Here is a 14,537-nt window from a genome sequence, read left to right as displayed (position 1 = left end):
ATAGAAATGTCTAGAGTGGAAGGGAAGAGGTAAAAAAAGTTACCCCACACAAAACATACTAATCACAGTTGAGAAGACTGGGAAGCATGAGTGGCAGACTTTGCTTTGGGAATTCAGGGCAAATAATCTGGAAAACAACATTAGCTATGAGTGCCATGAGAACTTATTTTTTCTCTCAAATTTGTTCCTTTTTTCCTATAGTCTGAAATCAGCCCCTTAAGTCATTATTTTCCTGAAGTAAAGAACACTAGTTTTCTTATACACGATTGGTTTGCAAGATGAAAAGTCTGGTGTTTTTATTTTTAAAAACATAGCAAAAATAGTAAAAAGAAAATTACTATGAGGAACTTTTCCAGTAGTACTTAATGATAGTCTCACTCCTACAGCACAAACAATACTAAACAAACTGTTCTCTGCAGTGAAAGGAAAGGAAAATGAGGAATGAGCTAGTTTATGGAGATGTACACTTGAGTGCTGACCATTTTTCAGACCACTTCATGAGGTATTTTTGAGTGGGTATTCAGGACAATATGAAGTTTACAGTGTAAGTGATCAACTTACAAAAACAAGCTGCTTTCCAAGAAAGATCTTGCAAGGAGAGTACAGGAAAATTAGTATTTGACACTTAACTATTGAAAAGAAAAAACTTTTCTGCTCCAAGCCTGGTGTACCATTGTTCTTTCTATCAAAGTTACCATGGAAAGAACAATTAAAACCATTTAAGCTGTCAGTAATCTTAAAATGTTTGTAACAGTTTAAAAAAAAAATTTAACCAGAAATCAGCAAATTCTCTAATGGAAAAGCCTTCAGGCATGGCTGATTTTCCTAGTTAGCTGACAAAGAAAATGTTGTGTGTCCAGAATAGATGCACTCACCTGAAAGCACACAAGGAGCAACTGATTTCTGTTCTGATCCCGCAAAAGTGTGTCCTAACATGAGCAACAAGTGGAGAGACACTGAGTGAATGTTCTGAATTCTGTATCACATAAGGAACACCAGGTAAGAGCACGAGGTGGCTCCTTTCAGATAGGCATACCACAACTATGGAAAAAGAGAAAATTGACTCAAAATAATCTAGAAAGCCTTAAAATATAAAAGTTTATTTAGCTACAATATTAAAAAGTACAATATAAAGATATAAAACATAGAAATTCCATAATTAATTCACATGCTAAAAGGATTAACTGACCAGCTGTAAGGAGGAGACTTCATGAAATTTATGGACATCTTAGCCATAAAGGCTATTTCATCAAGTTTCAGACTTGAAATATTGAACAACCATTGCAGAGAACTTGCTCTCCCACATCACCATAACTAGGGAAAAAAAAAAAAAAAGAAGAAAACCGAAAGAAACAAAGTCAGTGTGTCACCTGTTTCTGGAACATAACAAAGAATGCCATCCTATTCCCTTATCAACTGTAACCACAGGACTCCCACACAACATACTCAATATTTCTTTATATTGTAGAACTGTTAACAATGATGGCAAATGCTTAGGATTACTCCTTGGGAGTTCATCCATTCATCACTGGCCAGCATACTCTATTGCTGGTGGGCAAGCAAGAGGAATTTTTGCCTCCTAGAACATTTAAATGAGAAGCAAAACTAGATTTGCACTAAGATTGATTAGACTATGTCACATAGGCATTTTGTCTTCCATGTTTCAGACAGCTTTACTGCTGCTAACGCAACATGAGAAAAGTTCCAAGTCCTTTACATGGATAAGCTAGATATCTGTTGGCTTTTCACCTGCTACAGCCAATTTCCAGAGCACATAGAATTAAAATAATCTTAAAAATTCAAAAGGCACTTACTCAATAGTGGAGCACAAAGAGCAGGTAACTGTGTTACAACAGCTGCAGAGCTTGCTGCAGTTCTGGCAGACGAACTGGTCGCACTGTGTACACACTTCCTTGACATCAGCAGTTCTCACACACGATGAGCAGGCTTTGGAAACTCCCACGGGTGGAACTGCTTGGGAAAGATGCAATTAAGACGAGATGTACTTTAAAGCAAAACAGAGAAAGCACCTGGAAGCTCCAAGGGCGGCAGCGCGGGGTATCCCCGCTCAGCGCTGCGGCCGCGGGTGGCAGCACTTCACTGAACACACTCGCCGGCACCAGCGCGGGGCCCGCTGCTCGAAACTTTGCTGGTGCTTTTTCAGCTCGACGGCAAGACCACTAGGAGATTCTCACGCAGACCACACGCGCAAGAGTTTCTAAATCCGCCAGTGAAGCTCAAATCTAACACTTTCTTTAAAAAAAAAAAAGGCAATACGGAAGAACTACGGAGGGGCACCCCCCGCCCCAACGTTTGCCTGGAAGCCCGGGTGAGGGGGGGCGGAGAGCCGCATCCGCAGCTCGGCCCACGCCACAACGCCGGGCAGCGCCAGTCGCCCGCCCGCCGCGGGGCCACTCACCCTTCTCTGCGGCGGCGGCGGCGGCGGGGCGCCTCAGCAGTTTCCCGTCGTGGCCGATGAGCAGCTGCCCGCTCCAGCGGCGCCCCGCGCTGCCGTCCTGGGCCTCCCCGCCCGGCTCCGGCGAGCGGGCGACCGCGCAGGTGGCGGCGGGGCCGGCGGGCCAGGCACCCCCCATGTACGCCTGGGCGCCCCTGAAGAGCAGCCGCCGGGTCCTCTCTGCCGGCGGGAGAGGAGAGGAGAGTTAGGGGCGGCTTCCCCTCAGGCCCCGCCGCCACCAGGCCCGGGGGGAAGGCAGCGGCGGCGGGGAGAGGCCTGCGGGGACAGGCCGGGCCCGGCGGGCCGGCGGCCCCGGCGCTCCCCCCGCCCCCGTCCCTGCCGCCGCCTCACCGCAGACCTCCCGCCGGTACTCCTCGCCCCGCACGCCGCGGCTGAGCTCACGCAGCCCCACGCGGGTTTTCAGCTGGAGCGGGGCCGCCTCCCCGAAGGGGCAGGAGCGCTTCGGCATGGCGGGCCCGGCCCGGCGCCGCCTCTAGGGGGCGCCCGCGCCCCGGCGGCGTCATCGCCGCAACCCGGCCAATGGCGGGGCGGGGCGGGCGGTGGCGGCGGCGCCTCAGGCCCGGCCGCGGGGACCCGCCCGCTAACACCCCCCCACACCCCCCACACCCTTCCCCCAAACCCCCCCCCCGGAGGTATTTCGGAGCCGGCACCGCCCGGTTCTGTTCGCGGGGAACCGATCGCTTCGTCTGTAGGAAAATCTCGCTCTGCCGCGCCCCGAGCGCCCGCTGCCGCCCGCCGGGGTGTCCGCGGCGCTCGGCCGGCTCCGCCGCTCCCCCGCCGCCGCTCCCTCACGCGTCTCGACGGACGGCTGGAAGCCCTCTGCTCCCTGCGCCCCGTCCCCGGTGCGAGAAACCCGCCGGGACAAAGCAAAACAAGGTTTTGAAACTCGGGCTTGGCGAGAACCCTCTCTCCCCGTTAGTGCTTTCGGACTCGCGTTCCTTTCCACAAGTCCCGCGGGTTACGTTTGTGTTCGGCCTCAGCTCGTGCTTCCTAAACTTAAACCACCTGCCAAAGTTTTAGCTGTTTAAATGCGGTAGAACCAACGAAAATGTGCACAAGTGAAAGAATTCAGTTTTTTAAAAAACCTCCACTGGCCAGGGGGGCTCCTCAGCACCTGCTGACAAGAGCCGATTCCCCACTCCTGGTGAGGTTTCGGGGACTGATGCTCAGTTTCAGCCAAATCATGGAGCTCCCCAAGACTTTTCCGCTGGCGCTGTGTGACAGGGAATTACTACAATTGGTTTGCTATTTATAGGTAAGCTGTCCAGAGCAGCCTAGGTACCGTTTCATGGATTAAAACCCTCACGTTCAATTCCGAGAGCACTCATCCTGGTTACTATGTATATTTTGAAAATACATTGTTTTCCTCTGGGCAAACAAGATCTTGATAACTGGCGGTGCAATGTTTTGTGTCATTTGAAGAACGTAATCAGGACAGTTGTGTTTCTTCCGGAGAGGTTTCTGAACTCAGACCTTCGTCTGTATGTACACTATGATTCTGGACAAAATCACAAGCGAGCATAGAAGTGATTTTTCCATCAATGAACACCAAAACCACGCTTCCATGAGCTGCTGAACTGCTACTAGTTTGCAGGTAGAACCACACTGATTTCATACAGGTTAATGTGATTTGATTTTTTCTGAATGTAGAGCTGATCAGCCCAGCCTTGTGGTCTGTGGAGTGGAAGCTATGGTTATAATGCACAGTAATTCACAAAAATCCCTTCTGAGCTCTGAAGTCTGACTCCTGCCACACTTCCTTTGCTGTGAGAATTTCTGCTTCTGCTTTTTCCGCATGTACTTGCAAATGCATGCTTAAAGATGTTCAGCAATTTTCCACTGCACATTGAAAACTCACAGTCTTTTCTTTCTCTTAAGGAATTTTTTTTTTTTGGTAAATATTCATTAGATACACACTCTCATGTCCCTGAAGCTCTCTGGGGAATATGGGTGAATCAGAATGTGACCTCAGTCAGACAGAGCCCTGTCAGGATAGAGGGCAGCAGATCACACATGTTTCATTAATATGACACAAGATAAGTGTGGATGGAGCTCGACTGCCTGAGAACTGGATGAAATACAAAGAAAAAAGTTTAAAGCGCTGTTCTGCTTGTGAGGAAGGAGTGCTCTGAAATGCTGATCTCAAAATATGAAGTAGATTTGAAAGTGAGCGGCATGTGCTGCATCAGTGCTGCTGGTGCTGTCACTAAAGGGTAAATTTAAGGGCACTTTCCTTGAGGGCTGATTACATGTGACATGAGCCATTGCCACCCCACTGCATGGCAGATGCAGAAATCTTCTGTTGCAGATATCTGAGTCAGCCTCAGGTGGTGACATCTTTTAATTGCTTTGCAAGCCTCAACCTTAACAACATCTGTTACTGATCAGCTATTTCCTATTTGTAAGCTACAGAGGCAAAATAATTGTCTGGTCTGTATCAAGCATATGGGCAGGGAGGGAACTGGTTCATCTGCCAGTCTGTTGACTTGCTACCCAACAGAATGATTCTGAGTATTTTATTAGTTTATAGCAGTAAGCCTTGAGGAAGATCCACTGGTGATTTGGAAGTAGAAGAAAGGCTGAGATCTGATCTGGTGAAGCTTGCTGTCATTGAGCGTTCATGAAAATTAATGCTGACAGTTTCCCAGGTTAGTTAATGAGATTGTGTGTTATGTTACGCAGCTTCTGAATGTGAAAAAGTAACCCAAACGAATCCCAAACCACTAATGGTAATTGTGAAATACGATGATTTTGGTTTATCCTTGAAAACGTGTTTATGAAAGAAAGCAGAGAACAAAAAATTGCTTGCTATTTGCTTCTCCTGTGCCTGTGTGAATATTACAGAGAAATTGCCTGGCTGATAGCTTTGTCACTTACGGAACAAAGAAAAATTGCATTTCATTTTTTTTCAATAGTTTCCACTTTCAGTAAGCAAATTTAAAGAGCAAAACGGACTGTGCTCACTAAGTCTGTCTTTCCTAACATTCTGTTTCTACCAGTGCTTCAAGAAAGTCAGGGCAGATGCACGAGGACTGTAGCCATAGTTTGCCTTCATTGCTTCTAGCAGTTTAGAGTTCAGAAATTTTCTGAGACAAAATTCCATCAGGATCTTAATGTGTAATAATTGTCAGGAGGCCCACTCTTCAGTAATTTGTCCGGTCCCCTTCTCAAAACTGGTAATGTTTAAATTCTTATTTTGACTAGCAAGGTCTATAACTTAGCAATATATTATTTTTAAAAAATGCTTCATCAGGTTTGTTTTCAGTTTGCCAGCTCTTAATTTCCTTGGGTGTCTCCTATGTCTGGTTTTATAAAAAATAATGAATAACCATTCCCTATTGTCTCTGAATAACATCCATGACTATAAAGACATCTGCTATATCACCCTCCTTCATCTTTTATTCAAGCCAAAATATTTTGTCACGTTCCTTTGCAGCATGTCCTGATCCATATCACCTGTGCCACATCCCGGTGCGTGGCACAGGAAGCCCCGAATGTGCACTGTTGCTCTGGAGAGCGACTGGGGTGCGTGGGGAGGGAGCCCTGGGTGCCCCAAGAGCTCTGGGCAGCGGGGGACTAGGCAGCTGAGTGCCCCCAGCAAACCTAAGCTGCAGGGTACAGGCAGCCTCAGGTGTCCTTTTCCGTACCTCTCAGAGTCTCTAATGTCCTTCCTGAAGCTGGGTGGCCAGCGCAGCAGCTGTGGGCACGCTATGCATCTGGACAGCACAAATCTAAAGGTGTTTCCTTCTTGGTCCCTTCCCTAATAGTTCCTAACATCTGATTTGTCATTTTGATGACTGCTGAAGTACCAAACCGATGCTTTCAGGAGACTATTCATAAATGGTTCACAGCATCACTCCCCTGAGTGCTGATCACTTCATTCAGAACCCTTCACTCTATGTATATCACTGAGGTTATTATTCCCTGACATGTAACTGCGTACTTACAACACTGCCAATTTATTGCCTGTTTGGTATCGTGACAGCCTTGAAAATACACAGCAGTAGCTCTTCCCAGTTGGCTTTTGGGTTTGACTTTTAACAATAATGCAGGAAACACTGATACCTCGCTGCTCATCTCCCTTCCTCAGAGTACTTTTAAATACATTAAATTGCCAGAAGCTTCCTCAGGTTTACTGATATACAAAAATCACAGACAGCATAAATCACAGACATTGCAAATCAAGACTGGATGCTTTCTTAAAAGGAAGAGAATTTACAAGCTTGGAAAAGAACAAATGGGTTAAATTTTGTCTTCTGCTTTAGGCAGCATCAGACAAAATATCCACTATGGCTGATTTGGCTTTGTGAATCTAAATATTCACCGGTCTTCTTCCCCTCTATGCCTTGTTTTGCAAGCAACCTTTATCCATTTACTGTAACAAGTTAAAGTGTTCCATTTTAGGAACAGATGGCAGATAAACAGCAATCCAGGAGGTGATTATATTAGCTTTTAAACAAATGCCTAATAGGTTCCTATAAGCATTGGAAGGGCCTTAAAAATACTTTGTCTTTCTCTCCGGCTTCACTTATACCAAAGCCCTTCCCTCCATGCACTTGTAGTAAAAAATTCCCATTTATTCTATTCTTTATTAGGCCATTAGAAATAAATTGAAACACAATACCTAGAGGTGGGACTCTGTCTCTTATACCACTTTAAATAAGGAGTTTCCTTAATGATTCCTCTCAGTTTGTATTGATATAAAAAGAGTGGATTTTGGCCAACAACTCACTGGTTTTTTTTTCTAACGTTTTCATGCTAAAATAGTGAAAGGAATATTCTGGAAATTCTTTTAAGTGGAATATATATTATAGTGGCTGATGTAGTTGGCCGTGCGTCAGCATGCAGCCTGTGCTAAATCAGCTGGACCACCAGGATGCTCACACATCCTCGGCGTGGGACTGAAGTAAAGCACCGCGCCCCGTGCACTCAGCTCTGCAATATGGACTTGAAGATACAAAAAAACCCCCTTGAATAAACCTGTTTGTGCTAGAATGGCTCGGGGCCATTTCCTTTCTACTGTCCCCTTTTCTTTTCATATAGTACTGTAGCCACAGCCAGCCTGAACAGACAACATGTTTAAAACTCAGACCAAAGGGCTACACATGGTTCAGACGTTACCTATTCGCAAGCGCATGTCTTTTTACTATGACTTGTTAGCAACAGAGTTCACGCCCTCATCTTGATGAGTTGGTTTGCGCATCAAAAAACGTTTCATAAGCCAGTGATGTGCAGGATTAAGGGCTGGCTCTTGAAGTATACTGCTGTTAAACCAAGGTTCTGCCATCTTGGCACGTCAGCCAGTATTCACTCTTAAATTAGCATGGTGTGGTTGAATTTCATAGCATGTTACTATTCTGTCAGCTATGAGCTACATCAGTTCTCCTCAGTAGATCAAAACACTCAAAGGTCCCACTTATATTAGAGGGCACTCTCAAGACTATAAATTCCTTTTGCTGTTGCAAAGATGTTATTGTTCCGCTTACAGCGATGTGCAGGGTTTACAAAGGAGCTGCTTTGTCCAGGTTTTTTTTTTATGGCTCTTGTTCCTGCCCTTTCCAGTTGTGTGGCTTCATTTCTGCTGCACAGTTTCCTTTTATTTTTCCTCTTTCCAGATTATTTTAATCTATCAAGAAAAAAGGAAATTGAGCTCTGACAGTGATAACTGTCATCCTTGACCTAATGTGCTGCCACGGTGTTCTGGTTTCTTTCTCTGCAGGCGACAACGTTTCTCATTTAATACTAGGTGGTTGTCCAAAGAACTCCTTAAATCTGTGTCCAAACGATGCTATTCCATTATTCAATGTGGATTTACCTGGTAGAGGTTACAGGTAGCTCTGTCCTTTCACCAGCCCCACACAGTACAGGACATGTCCCTCACATGGCATGGGAAGGGCTGGGCAAAACCTTCCCCTCTTCGCGTTGCAGCTGCATCCAGCCCTGGTCTTGTTATTTTGTTGTGGAAATGAATCTTTGCTTCAAGACAGCTTTGTAAGTTGTGCCTCACATGCTCGCCTTTATCCCCTCCCTAAAGCAGCCGTTTAGCTGGAATAGCTCAAGTTACATCCATTCAGCTGGCAAAGAACCTGGTTCTCTGCATTCACCATGTCTAATAAACGATTCCCCAGCAGCAGCCCACAATGTGTGTTTATTTTAAATATGTGTGGCTGTATTGTCAGTCCTGGATAGAGATCTCTGTCCAGAAAACAGAAGCTGCACAGAGCCCATGCAAGTCCCTGAATGTTGCCAGGATAACATGCCACAGCTACAGGAACCATCACTAGGGCCAATGTGGAAATTTTGTTAGTACAAGTTTTTTTGATTGAAATCTGTTTACACTGGGAAGTCTTGAAGGCACTCATTCTCTTTGCTCTCTGCTGAGCAGTTTGGACGAGTGGTGTGATATCAGCTATAAAAGTAGTGTTCAGTCCTAGGCCTGCCATCCAGGGTGTAAATTAATAGAATGAGACTTTTTTTGTGCTGCTGGCATGTTTCCCCAGGCTGGAAATCATCAATACATTTTGTGTAGGGCTCAGACTTCCATCAGTACCAGCTCTGGTATTTTAATTATGTAGTCTGGTGCAAATCAATCTCTAATAGACAAAATGTCTTATCCCATTTGTAATGCCTTAACTATAAATAAATAAGTTATAATATAGCCTTAACTATAAATAAGTTATAACTTATTCTATATATTCATGCTCAGTACATTCCTGCCATTTATATGCATTCATCTTTTTTCTTTTCTTTTTTTTTTTTTTTTTCCTGCTCTCCTGGTTTCAGTGGAATAGAGCTAATTTTCCTTCTTTGTAGCTAGAATAGTGATGTGTTTTGGATTCAGTATGGGATTTGATATGAGAAGAATGGTGATAATACACTGATGTATTTAGTTGTTGCTAAGAAATCAAGGACTTTTCAACTTCCCACATCCTGCTAGCGTGCAGGTGCACACAAAGCTGGGAGGGAGCACAGCCAGAGCAACAGACCCAAACTGGTCAATGAAATATTCCATATCATCTAACGTCATGCTCAGTATATAGCTGAGGGATGGCCGGGAAGCCCTGGCTCTTCTGGGACTGTGGTTTTGGGATTTTCTGTCCTCTGGGATCACTACCTGGGAACAGGCTGGGCATTGGTTGGTGGGTGGTGAGCACTTGCATTGTGCACCACTCATTTGTATATTTTATTATTACTATTATTATGATCATTATTATTTCAAATTTTATTTAATTTCAATTATTACATTGTTTTTATCTCAACCTATGACTCTCCTTACCTTTACCCCTCCAATTCCCTTTCCCATCCCTCGAGCACGGGAGGGTGTCTGCCTGCCATCCGGGTTTAAACCGTGACACCCACATGAGAATTTCAGAGAAGATATTGGTGTGACATAATCATATCTTCTTTTCTTCTGTTTTATCTTTTCTGTCTGCAAGATCCGGAAGATCTCCAGATTGATGGTGAAGGTGTTCAGTATTGCCTGTTTCTCATACCGATTCTTTATTACTGCCCAAACTCTAGGAAGGACTACCTATATATACAAATACACCACCACTGAAACTGGTGCAAATATAAAACTGTAATATTGGCATTGAATAACTGACTGAATAATGGGGAGAGTAGCCTGACAATTCCTCCTAGCTCTTCAAAATTCACGGCCCTCCAGTGTTTGTCCCAGACACCAGTCATTCTTTTGGCCAAGTTCAGCACCCACCACATGAGTTTGCTGGTGTTTTTTTCCAACTTCAGTTCTTCTGGCAAAGTTGGGGATGCTTCTTTGTCCAGCCCCATATTTATTTCAGTACCCAATACAGGCAAGCAGAGATCACTGAAAGTACATTCTTATTTTTTCTGCAGAATGTATACACTTAAGATCAGTGGACCACATCCTCAGGAAATGGGGTTGATGTCTTAGTTACCTTTTCCAGTAATCTTTAGAAGCTACAGATAGAAACTCAACACTGTTTCAGAATGGCAAGGCAAACCTTTTGTGAACTTACTCAGTAAATATCTTCAGACTATATTTTATCTCACATAGACATGATTATGGCCCTGGTGGTACAAACTGCATTCCTGAATTCTGAAAGAATGGCTCTATGCAATTGCAGGGCAGGAAGAAATGCTTCCAATAACCTTTCAAGTTGAGAGTGGTATTTTATTATCTGAGAAATGAAAAGGTAATACTTTTAAAGGAGGCAGTGAAAAAATTATGCTGACAACCAGAGGGTTAATAGTCTAGACTCAATAGTTTGCAAGACTTCAGCAACGTTTTCAAGGAGAGGCTCGCTGAAAACATGGAGGTAAATGCAAAATGGGATAAAATGCAAAATGGACTTAAAAATAGATGATCCCTGAGTAGCTTGGATAATGGCTGATTTTATGGACAAAGGAAATGCAGTGGTTATAATCTACTTAGACTTCATTAAGCTTTTGATATAGAACCATACAGGGAATAATTAGTAATTTGTTAGGGATTAGTATAAAGTGAACAAAGAACTGGATAAGGGGAGATGGAATGGCTGATGTTCAAAAGCTGTGTCTATATTAGCAAGCAGTGCAGCACTACAGGAACAAATATGCCAGGTAGTTGGTGCTCAGGACCCAGTATCACACTGTAGGTGGAGGGTTGCTTCTGATCAGCTCTTGTCTGGTCCCATGGACCAAACTCTGAGTAGCGTCTGGAGCACAGTGGGGGGCACTGCTGGAGAGCATCTCTTGCTTAGCTTCATCTGAACAGAAACCAGTTTCCACGCTGGCTGCACTACTTCGTAGTGCAAATCAAAGTGTGGAACAGTGGTAACAGTCACTGCAATCATGATGAAGCTACCACAAGGGCACAGCCTCAATCGCTGGAACAATTAAAGCAGAATAAAATTGAGTATGAAATGCAAAGTTCAAAATTTGAGCTGCATTGCCCATTTTTGATGCTATAGGATGCTAACTAATCAGTAAAGTTGTAACCGTAGTACTGACATACACGTGACAGTGCACTGGGAGTGTAGCTAGTCTTATCTGTAGCAAGGCAAATTCTTGAAACAAGAATGTCACATCATCTCCCCAGTTCTTTTCTTCTTCACCCATTCACTAAGAATACAAAACATGCCATTACAATGGATGCCAGTGGACATTTAGTACGAATCAGTGGTACTACTCACCAACACGAGTAATGGGAAATACCTTCCCTCCATCTCCTGGCCATCATCCTCCTTGTATAGCCCAGCAGGCCATCTGCTTTATTCAAGATGCAAGTACATTGTTGGCTCATATTCACCCTGGCATCTGCTGTAAACCTCAGGTCCTTTTTGGAAGAGCTGCTCCTTAGCCAGGTGCTTCCCAATCTATTTTGAGACATGGGGAACCCTGTGCTTCTTCCTGAGCTTCATGAGCTTTCCGTTGCTCAGCCCTCACCTTACCAAGGTCTTTGACATTTGTTGTCAGCCAGTTCAGAATTCACAACTCAGAGGACAGGTTTCCATTCATGGTAGAATTTTAAGAATCTCGGTGGAAACGTAACTCTAAATACAATAGTTTTGTAACTGGGAATTTCCTCTTCAAAAGCAAACACCACCACGAAACACCTTTTTATGATAATGACTGGTAATACACTGTATTTACCAAGTTTGTAATTTTGTCAGACTCACCAAAGATTGACTCCAGCACCCCTTGCATGGGACCATCTCCATTTACAAGCCAGCCAGGCTTCCACAAACCTCAGCAGCAAACACCATTTCCACACATTTGAAGAATTAGGCCCAGTTAGCATTAGCAATTTTGTCTCATGTAGGGGAAGATGAAGATGGATACAGCCACCTCTGCTGTAAGGGCACATATAGCTGACTGTATTCTGCAGTCCTTAAGTAAACATGTCTCCAGTGCTTCTGCCCAGGGTATTTTAAGAATTTCAGCAAACACCTAAACCATCTGAAGTGCTCTGCCACTTATCAAGCACTGTAAAGGTACCTCCTGAAACCTAACACTGTTGTGTGGGACACTATTTACAGGCCTGTAATGTAAACTCTGGTGTATGTACTTGAAGGTAATACCTGTCAAAGGAAGGGTATGCTATCTCAAGACTGTGAAAACATTCAAATACACTAATGTTATTTTTTTCCTGACAAAGACTTTTCCTTGCCAAAGACATTTTTGTAGACTGTTAAAATTTGTACTGTTTCCAACCACTGAAAAATGCAGCTCTGCTGCTGCCCAAAATTTTCTACATTAAAGGAAGCTATAAAGTGTGCTTACAGAAGACCTTCTTTCCTGTTGTTTTTTTTTTTTTTACAGTCTCATAGGGCTGATGGGTAAATATCTGATGCACAGTCACTACTCCAGAAATGTACAGATATTAATGACACATGAAGATATCTTAGAACAACTAATTTCCTGTAAGTATATATAAGAGATTAAAAGGCAAAATCCTGAAATCCTTATTTCAACTTCACTTCTTTAATAACTCACTCTATGGCTGACATCTACGTGGATAATTTTTTACTTTAAATTTGAGCAATATGTAAGAGTTCAGCCAGCTCCATCCAAGAGTAAAAGGTGTCCTTTACTGAAGGTCCTTTGTGATGGACCTGTGATTTGGGAAGGAGAGAACCATTTCCTACCTCCCTGGAGCAGGCTGTACAATACCACTTCTCTCACACCACGAATCCCATGCAGCACTGCGATGGTCAGGCAGGCTCCATGCCTCAGGCATCCTCTTTTTCATTGGCAACACAGATCTAATAAAGAAACAAAACCAGCACTAACAAACTCACTTAAATTAGTAGCCAACAAAATCCACATGCTATTCCCCTAATAGAGTGTCTATACCACAAACAGGGACTTCTTCTAAAGATACAGATGGCTGGAGCTGATTTTTCTGTCTTGCCTGATGCCTAGTTAAAAGGGTGATGTCAGCTCATCCTTTTTGCAAACATCCAGCACTTGAAACCAGCTCTCTGATGGATATGTTACTGTAAAGGAAGCTGGGCCACTTCCACAAGGAATAAGGAGTGGGCTAGACCTTGACCTTCTAGTAAAGTATTACTAGAAGAGGGTAGGGGCAGGAAAGTCATCTATTAATTGCAGCTCTTCAAAGGCAAGACAAGTCACAGTCTTCCCATTTTTACCAGGCTATCTTCTTTCCTCCCTCTCAATCATAAGACTCAGATCTCCAGGGAACAGACAACAGATGGACCAGTAACAAACCAGTGTTTTCCCAGTGGATAATTTCAGCAAAGAGAGACTCCCTCAGTTGGTTTGGTTTTTTTTTTGTTTGTTTGTTTGGGGGTTTTTTTGTTTGTTTTTGTTTTTTGTTTTTTTTTTTCCCTTGAGCATTGTCAGCATCACATAGAGTTAGATGAAACTGCTTCAGATGCTTTGGCTACCAAAGACCATTCTACATAAATTTTTATATATATATAACCGATACAAAGGAAATGAAGCAACACTAGTTGACTAGCAGAGCAGTTCTCATATGCTCTCAGACATTACCCTTAATTGTGTATTAACCTGCTGTCATTCAGTTCACTCACCTGCTGTTCCAGGTTCCTTTTCAAACATATGAGAAAAAGAGTGATTTCTATAAGGGCTTCTGAAAGCCCTAACAGTACTTATCTGAAGCCCACTCATGTTTTAGAGGTGGTATTTATCTGAGCCAGTATCTACTTTGCCTTTCTCACAGGGTGCTGTTGATAAAGAACTATATGAAGTTCACGGCAGTTGTTCTGAGCCAGCTGGTATAGCAAGAACATTTTTGCATATATTAGAAAATTCTTTTTTACTTCGTAAAACCATTGTTCACTCAGGTGAGCTAACTAAAGAGGACTACCCATGAATCCCCAGTGGTAAAGGTGGATCCTGCTCAGTTTGTAAGTGGGAAAGTGTGACAGTTTATAGAATATGTAAAAAAAGGTCAAACACTCAGAATTCATGGATTTAAAGAAAATATCCATTTATTCAATAATGCTGCTAATTATTTTTTTAAATCCATGAAATATGGAACCAGGTTTCTGTATGAAGTGTATTGTGTTAAAAAAAAAAAAAGAGAGAGATAAATAGAGACCAAGCACTG

At 43.5% G+C, this 14,537-nt stretch overlaps 1 protein-coding gene across 3 annotated transcripts; it reads right to left on the bottom strand.

The window, feature by feature from the left end:
* Window positions 1-266: 266 nt before the first annotated feature.
* Window positions 267-2,947, bottom strand: SIVA1 (SIVA1 apoptosis inducing factor). 3 transcript variants are annotated; one of them, XR_012628982.1, is made up of 5 exons: window positions 2,807-2,947; window positions 2,420-2,635; window positions 1,815-1,971; window positions 1,190-1,314; window positions 267-929 (listed from the first exon to the last, which is right to left on the bottom strand). XR_012628982.1 is itself a non-coding variant. In XM_074868962.1 (4 exons), the coding sequence occupies exons 1-4, from the start codon at window positions 2,922-2,924 to the stop codon at window positions 1,257-1,259; spliced, it is 549 nt and encodes a 182-aa protein (XP_074725063.1). In that variant the 5' UTR covers window positions 2,925-2,947; the 3' UTR covers window positions 1,076-1,256. The 3 variants fall into 3 exon arrangements, 1 of the variants encoding a protein (XP_074725063.1); XR_012628983.1 differs by lacking the exon at window positions 267-929 and adding an exon at window positions 936-1,041; XM_074868962.1 differs by lacking the exon at window positions 267-929 and having other exon boundaries at window positions 1,076-1,314.
* Window positions 2,948-14,537: the final 11,590 nt, after the last annotated feature.

Source organism: Strix uralensis, chromosome 4, assembly GCF_047716275.1.
Source record: "Strix uralensis isolate ZFMK-TIS-50842 chromosome 4, bStrUra1, whole genome shotgun sequence".
Lineage (NCBI taxonomy): Eukaryota > Metazoa > Chordata > Aves > Strigiformes > Strigidae > Strix > Strix uralensis.
The sequence above is the reverse complement of the archived record's forward strand: the minus strand, read 5'-3'. Positions and strand labels throughout refer to the sequence as shown.